General features: G+C 39.7%; 1 protein-coding gene across 1 annotated transcript; it reads right to left on the bottom strand.

Annotated features, from left to right (window-relative positions):
- Window positions 1-1,412: 1,412 nt before the first annotated feature.
- On the bottom strand, window positions 1,413-5,003 carry LOC134037091 (uncharacterized). Its single transcript, XM_062482400.1, has 5 exons — window positions 4,925-5,003; window positions 3,773-3,969; window positions 3,347-3,499; window positions 3,084-3,176; window positions 1,413-2,948 (listed from the first exon to the last, which is right to left on the bottom strand). Exons 2-5 carry the CDS (start codon window positions 3,914-3,916, stop codon window positions 2,628-2,630), a joined length of 711 nt encoding a protein of 236 aa, XP_062338384.1. The 5' UTR covers window positions 3,917-3,969; window positions 4,925-5,003; the 3' UTR covers window positions 1,413-2,627.
- Between the last annotated feature and the right edge of the window lie 3,690 nt (window positions 5,004-8,693).

The following is an 8,693-nucleotide window of genomic DNA, read 5'->3' as shown; positions in this document are numbered from 1 at the left end:
CGCCTTCAGACAAATTAATTTTCAATTCGCAGAAAATGGAAGGTGGAAACATTCGCATTTGTCACACCTTGAAAGATGATATGAATTATCCCAAAACGAATGGCATCTTCTGTGAAAGTATTACCTGCCATGCATGTTTAAACAATCTCAAAAGGCCTTTAAGGTTTTAAATAGCCTTCAGAAGATTGTTGTTGTTGCTGTTTAACCTGTAGTAGCACTTCACAGTGACCTTGAGTATGCTTTTGTAGACAGAATATCTCAAAAAGTACAGTTTTCATAAAGGAATAGATAATAAAGGTGAATGCTTAAAAATCAACAAGCTAAAAATTGTATTTACCTTCAAAGATCATCAAGTCTTAAGAAAATGCCTTGGATGAAATCATCACACTTACCTTGGGCAATGTGAATGTTTGGAACATCATGTCTTTAGTGGTACTATGGGCTACGAGATACCAAGCTTGCCCTGTGGCAAAATGGAATCCTCACCTATGCTTCCATCACATGATAAGACCCTCAGGGCCCTACAACAAATATGTACCTTGTTCATTGCAAGAGTATTTGACCAGGAGCCATAATGAAGCTATAATTTCAGTGTACTGGACATGCTTTTCCCACAAGTATTTCTATTATTTATTAGGTGAGATACCAGAAAAATAAGCAAACTGGTAGAGGAATCACCAAAATGCACAAATGTCTGTAATTAAAGACAGTTTCACTCTGATTTGGTTTCCACGAGAATTTAGTTTGTATCCGTCAAGCAGCTTTCTGTCATTTTTCATTGTGAGAGCATGTTGTACTCAGCACCTTCATCTGCTGAACAAAAACAGCCAAAGGCAGGCGGTTCGAAATAACCAGGGCTTTTTGAGAAATGCTACACTGTAAACCCGAATTAGTTGACTTTACTCGCAAATCGCGTGGAAACCCGTTGCCCTATCCCACTTTAGTTTTTACACAAGCTGATACTAAACATGTTGCGTTGTATTAGCATGGAACCTTAAGTTTTTACACAAGCTGAAACTAAACATGTTGCGTTGTATTAGCATGGAACCTTAAGCTTTTACACAAGCTGAAACTAAACATGTTGCGTTGTATTAGCATGGAACCTTAAGCTTTTACACAAGCTGAAACTAAACATGTTGCGTTGTATTAGCATGGAACCTTAAGCTTTTACACAAGCTGAAACTAAACATGTTGAGCTGTATTAACGTGGAACCTTAAGTTTAGTATTTATATTTATTAGTAGTGTGTATTCAAAATCATTAGATAAAACTAGCTATTATGACTTGTTATTGCTACTCATCATTTAACACAATTATTGTATTTTCCTCTAATTTAATTAGCTTTTGATTTGTTTTTAAGTATGTTATAAAACATTGTTTCAATTAATTGGATGAAAACAAAAAACACCTCTAAATGCTCCAATGCATTTTATTTTTTAGAAAAATGGCCAAACACAGCCAATCTTCTTATGACAAACTTAACATCAGGTCAACATTAACACATCCACCCTGAAATGATTCATCTGAAAAAGGTAATTTCAAATAAATTAAAAAACAATTATGTGTGTGGGTGTTGTATGTGTTTGTGTGTTGTCCGTGTCTGTGTTGTGTGTGTGTGTGGGTGTTGTCTGTGTCCGTGTGGCTGTTTTCCGTGTCTGTGTTGTGTGTGTTGTCCGTGTCTCTGTTGTGTGTGTTGTCCGTGTGGGTGTTGTCAGTGTGTGTGTTGTCCGTATGTGTGTGTATGTGTGTGTTGTCCATGTCTGTGTTGTGTGTGGGTGTTGTCCGTGTGTGTTGTGTGTGTGTGTGGGTGTTGTCCGTGTGTGTTGTGTGTATGTGTGTGGGTGTTGTCCGTGTGTGTGTTGTGTGTGGGTGTGTCCGTGTGGCTGTTGTCCGTGTGGCTGTTGTCCGTGTCTGTGTTGTGTGTGGGTGTTGTCCGTGTGTGTGTTGTGTGTGGGTGTGTCCGTGTGTGTGTTGTGTGTGGGTGTGTCCGTGTGGCTGTTGTCCGTGTGGCTGTTGTCCGTGTCTGTGTTGTGTGTGGGTGTTGTCCGTGTGTGTGTTGTCCGTGGGCGTTGTCCGTGTGTAGGTGTTGAATATGTCACAAATTTACAGGAAAAAAACATGGATGTCCCCTGAGATTAAAGTGGTAAATCCATTAACAAAACAAAATTGACAAGAAACCCCCACTCAAATGTACAAGAAAACGCAAACAGGATCTGATTCATCTGCCTAAATGAAGGGAGGCCAGAGCATGAACCAACAGACTATCATATCAGAACAATATCTAATTCCATCTAAGTAAATTGGTGAAGAACTGAAACAATAATGTCCTATGTCTTTCTGCTACAACTCCTCTCAGTTTTAATTTTCACACAAGTCACATCCTTCAGCACGCTTCCTACAGCATTTAAAGGTGTGTAGGTGTGTCAGTGTTGTTTGTGTGTGTTGTGTGTGGGTGTTGTACGTGTCTGTGTGTGTTGTGTGTGGGTGTTGTACGTGTCTGTGTGTGTGTGTGTCTGCGTTTTACGCGTGTCTGTTCGTCCACTTGTTTTACAGAAAGTAAAAAGGTTTACCCCACAGGTAAGAAAAAAAGTTTTGTCAACAGCTTCTTACAGTAAACTTGACATCTCTTTACATAGCGAGCTGATTTTTCAAAGTCTGTAGCTTCGGCTTTAGGTCAGTGTGGCCTAACAAGAGTAATACCTGTTGGATGAACTGAAATGTGAGCTTCATAGTCTTGGGGTAGTTAAGATGGAGTGCATACATGAGTCCAAACAGAATGCACATTGCTTTTGGCAGATCTTGAATGTTGTCCATCACGACTTCTCCCTCAATGATGATTTTCAACGAGGCTGGACTGAGATGCTGGGAAGATGTGAGCACAGCACTTTCACGCTCAATGAGAAGTATCCCAATGTCAAGGTCACGAAAAGAATCGTCATCATCAGATTCCTAAATAAAGAAAAACAGAAGAGCACAATCATTACATTATACCTCTCATTTGAAAAACAACTTTAATCAATAGAAGAGTGTCATGGTGAAAAATAAACAATATTAAAAATTATAAGAAAGCAAGTGCTTACTTACAAAGCCTGCTTTGAAGAAGTCTGTGGGGTTGTCCCCAAGGATGATAGGAAGCCCTCTGAGCACCTGTGTCCGGATCGCAGTTGGCTCTGTAGTCTTTTGGGAATTAAACACAGTACCACAAGTTAGATAGCTAAAATGAAAAACAAATAATGATCTCTAAGAAAGCTTAAACAAGCCAAGCAATGTTTGGATTGAATTATACAACTAATATGAGCATTGTGATATGATGTTTATACAAAACCTGAGAAAAACAATGCCATTACATTAGTCTGTTGTGAAATCTGTGTCAACAACTGTCCAACATTCCCTCTCTTGGATCGAAATAACTCGAGGAGACGAGGACTGTGCCGGTCGATGCTCTCATAGAATTCCTGCTTGAGGTTCTTGCCCACAATCCTGCTGAACTCCATGAACACCTGAAAAATACATAGAACAAAAAAAAAACTGAATTTAGATCAACTGAACTATACAAGGCAGCAAAGCCATCTGCAAAGTAGTGCTGTCCTGAAAAACATCCATGAATGTCCTTTTTATATGATTTGAAATGTTGATGTTTAAATGAAAAACATCATGCCCCAAATTAAAAATACCAATGCTTTCCTTAAAGAGGACAAGAGAAATATACATCTAGACACATTATATAATAATAGAAAGATAATTATTTGTTATGTTCTCTTTCTTAAACATACTTGATCTTCAGTGAAAAGGGCAGGCCAGCGTTTCACCATCGTGCTTATGGCAGGTTCCGACTCCACTACCTCTTTTCTTCTCAGAGCAAATGTCTGATCCATCTTCTGTTTCACAAGAGGTCCATTTGGTGTTCTCTTCTGCATTTCATCAACCAAGTCTTTACAGGCACCCTCCAGGGCTGCCTGATCAAATCCATCTGGAAAGTTGGGCAAGTAGTTGATTTCACCTTTGTTTGCCTTCTTGATGCGCTTGTTAGCTGGTTGTCCTAATGAATGCCTTCCCCGCTTACCTGCATTTACTGCAACATCAAGGCATCCTGATTGCCTACGCTTTGTTCTATAATTTGCCATTTTATGCTTGAGACTATTTTTCCAACCACAACAGCGAGTGGTTGAGCCTCGCTCCTGGAGACAATTCTGTATTGACAGGTGCAATATTATGAAAATCGATAATTATTTATTACTATTTTTTTTAAATTACATTCATATATCTGCATTTATGTCAAAACCTCGAGACTTTCAAACATCAACATGCCATTTATTAATATGTATTCGTGTCAAAATGACATATAAACATCTTTTCCTCTTTTATTTAGCCGTCGGTCCTATTTCTAGCAGGCAGTGTGTAAGCTCTAACCTTTTAACATGGAAGCCTAAATATAAACGGACACGCCACGCAGCTGACACGCTCACGCGACGCAGCCAGTGTGTAGCCGGCCTGAGAGTGAGAGGGAAAAAGAGAGCGGCCAAGGATGGGTCGAGTGAATTAATGCGCTGCAAGCAACTGTGGGTGTCCACAACGTAAACACCTCCACAGCGACTGCTAATTTGCCCCGACAGCGGTTGAATCGCTTTTCTATTGCGTAAAATGACTATTTTATAAATGATACAGTCGAGCAAACTCGCCGGTATGTGAGCCGTCCTCAGACTGTTAACACTAAGTTAACTTTAACATTCAGCTGACACTTTTTGAGTAGCTAGCTAGCTAGTGTTAGCATAAGCATGTATTAACACCATGCACAGGTTCAAACAATAACGGAATAACGAATTAGACGGAAATAAAAGCTGCGTCAACAAATTATCTGCAAGCTTTTGGGTATTAAAAATTCCCAAAAAGATAACTAGGCTACAGTAGTTATTTTACATACTAACCATTCCACTTGGAGTAAGGTTGCTTTCTTGGATACGGTCTGCTGCCGATGCCTGTGCTCTTCCCGCAAAGTGTAGAGCCTCTTGGACGCACGTTAGACGTTGGTCTTGTCACGTGACCAGGCAGGTTTTTGAATTAGCCCCCTCCCCTTTCTTATAAAAGTAAACATACCAAGTTATCTCTGCTAAACATGATTAGTGCAATGAATCTTTCAGCTAAATAGTACAAACAACTAATGTTGTTTAGTAAAGATAGCAGGTTTTAACTAAACATAAAAGTATAAGTAATGATTACTCGTAAGTTTAATTAGAAACAAAATCTGGGTTTACAGTGTACTCATTTGCTGTGTACCTGATCCAGGGCAGACCCAGGCACCAGGGGATATTCATGTCCCTCCTTTAAGAGGTCCACTGATGCACCACTCCCCCGTAAGGTAATGGGGTGTTAAGAATAAAAACATGTCATTTTGTTTCTAAAAGGACCCTCATTCGATCAAATCTAAAGCATCTCATCCTGCTTCTGGTGCAAGCGATCAGAAATAAGGATGTTTCCGTTAGCAAGTGTGAGACACGGTTTTTCTGTTATGTTTGTTCAGAATCCATTTAGTCTCCATCAGGTCCAATAATATGGGCTTTGTCAGGGATGTTACTGTGAAAACTTTGACATATCTTTTGATTGATCTGTCTAATAGTCGTCAGAGCAAATGTTCACTTACCAACGTCTCAAACATGTTTTGGCAGTGCAAGTCAGTGCCACAAGCAAGATGAAGACACTTGAGATTTATTTCAAAGAACAGTAAAGTTGGGAGAAAGATTTCAAACAGAATACGTTAATACAAGTTTATCGTGTCTGTTTAAATATACAAAAAAAAAACGTTCTGTGTGCATTTTATCACATGTAAAACGTAATGTGGGGTTTGACTAGGAAATCAAATAGTCCTTTGTTAAAAAATGTTCCTCACATATCTCAATAGACATCAAAACCCACTGTACTTACTGGTTCATACATGTAGAGGACATGGCCCATAATGTTGTATTTATATATTCTCACATAACATCAAAGGACATCTGAATCCACAAAGACTACGAAAAAGAACTGCATGAGGCACAGTCCCTTAGCCCAAGCATTTGCAATCCTTTTATATTTTCAGAACCAGAACCAGATCGACACATGAAATGATGATTCTCAATTTGGCACATCAAGCATCTTTAATCTGTAGTTCCATACTGTAGTCACGTAGCGTTCAAGCAGGGCAGGGTAGGGCTCTGGCGCTGTGTGTTCGTGAATTAAAGTGTGTGATGCTTCTGCAGTATCTTTTTGTAAACTCTATGACCCATCAAGTGTAGGTTTGGCAAGATGCTCAGCCATGAATTAAATTGTTATCCTGCTGTGAACAGGGCAATTCACCACAGACAATCAATTAGGCGTTTCCTCAATAGCACATACAACTTTCTTTAATTTGTAAGCCGAGCACAATTGATTTTTCAATCACAGCAGCCCCTGTGGCATGTTTCTGAGGAGGATTTTCTGAGGGTTGCAATTCAGGAGTAGAATTAATTGTAAAAGTCAGATATCATAAAACCTAACAAATCCTATTTCCTTCAGAAATGTACAAGTTGTGTGGTTGGAGGTCGCTTCAACTATAAAACAGTGTGGCAAATCATGAGTATGCAGATTAGGGGGTCATGGTTTGTGTTGACATTACAACCACCTACATCCTACATTAGACTGGTAACGTTCCCAGCTGGCCTGTAGCATTTGTCTTCTCTTACCAAGGGCTCGATGTACTTTGCAACATGATTCAATAACAGGGTCGAATAAATGCAGCACGGAAAATAATTATGTCCTAACCTCTTTAAAGGCTTTAATTGGCAAGAAAAAACGAAACATAAATCCTTACTCTGTCTAGTTAAAATACCCCCCAAGGTCTCCTGGTCTTCTGGGAATACATCGTATTCCCCAGATACCAAGCCTTCTTGCTATTCCTTTATAGAATAAAGCTGTCTTCATGTCAAAGGAGCATGTGAGTTGGGGGATCCTTTATTGATTTGGATTTGATATCACTGTAACGAGGACTAATGAAACACTTTGTGTGCTGTGCGTCCTGCAGGGTGCTCTTTGGAACAGGGCCTTGTGAATATGGGATGAAAACCCTACTTTTCTCTCAGAGCTACTGTCCTCCCTTCTCTTTTTGGGTGTGCTCAAGCCTTCGGCGAGAGCACAACCTTTGTTCTCTCACATATATATTATTTATTGTTTATTTTCGCCCCCCTAAAACTCAGTCAATATTTGGCCTACATACACAACGGCGGTGTCAAAAGGTTCGTCTTGGTAGCGATTGCGTTGCTTCTATTGGAATTTACGTTCCGTTGCATGGTTTGGGCTTAAGTTAAGTTTTTGTGGCGAAAAGTGAAGCTAACGGTGGCTAATTTGCTAGCCACAGTCACTGACGTTACTAACGTCACTACGTCACTAACGTCACGAAAACACGCGTGACTAACTGTAGCAGAACATTCGTTTCGCATCTGTTAACTTGGGGGATAGCTAGGCTAACTATAGCTTTACTGCAAGGCAGCTGCAGGAACGCCACAAGCAAAGAGGCCAGGGTGATAACTATTTACTCATTTTACTTTGTGATATGACACACAATTGTGATGTGTAATGTACATTCGTTTCGCATCTGTTAACTTGGGGGATAGCTAGGCTAACTATAGCTTTACTGCAAGGCAGCTGCAGGAACGCCACAAGCAAAGAGGCCAGGGTGATAACTATTTACTCATTTTACTTTGTGATATGACACACAATTGTGATGTGTAATGTACAATATAAGATGATATTATTAAGGAAGTACATCTACTTTCGGAAACAGTAGTCTACTATTTCACTGAAATATTAGCATCATGACATTAGCCTGTGTTGCCCGGCAAACACATACTACAGTGGTCTATGATGTATCTCTTTTCAATCGTTAAAATAAACATTCCTCACATATACATTTTCGTTGTAGGATTTATTATGACATTAGATTACAAGTAAACGATTTGTGGGTGAAATTATCATTACCTGTGGTTTCAATCCAGTGTATCACTGCAACGCTGTAGCCTACGCGAGACACTACAAAAACATTTACACAGCTGTAGGAAGTCAAACGGCGACAGAACATGTTCGGCACTCCCCTTACTTAAATCAAAAGTCTATCTAACTACTAACCTGAACTTCATTGCCACAGCCTAAACTTTGTCAATCTGTTCATGAAAATAATTAATTTCAGCCTAAACCGTACAACGGAACGTTAAATCCAATTCAACCAACGCAATCGCTACCAAGACGAACACAGCAGTAGTCTAGTCTGTACTACTACTGTACCGTAGTAGTACAATTTACCGGGGCAGCTTCTCCACACAGGGCTATATCGCATTTTGCGTTGTTACTGACAATGATCGCTACCAGTGAGCTTTTTATGAATGAGCGATTTTCCACTAAATAAATGTCAAGCTTATTTACGTTTTGGGGGGCATATTTTCAGTTAGCAGATGGTACTGTTTGAATCGCGATTCCATCTTCTACTGCCGGGTAACGTCGTAGAATAATCTTCAAAGGGGGTTCTTTATCAATGAATGAATGCAATGAGTAGGCTAAATGCATGAAAATATCACGAGAAGGGAAAAACTTAAAAGGACGTTTAAGTCATAGAGATTAGGTCAATTTGTACACCGGTCTGCCAAATGTATTCGTTTTGATTCAACGATGAGGCTGCCTCTTGCCTCTTGG

Source organism: Osmerus eperlanus, chromosome 16 (genome assembly GCF_963692335.1).
Source record: "Osmerus eperlanus chromosome 16, fOsmEpe2.1, whole genome shotgun sequence".
Lineage (NCBI taxonomy): Eukaryota > Metazoa > Chordata > Actinopteri > Osmeriformes > Osmeridae > Osmerus > Osmerus eperlanus.
The sequence above is the reverse complement of the archived record's forward strand: the minus strand, read 5'-3'. Positions and strand labels throughout refer to the sequence as shown.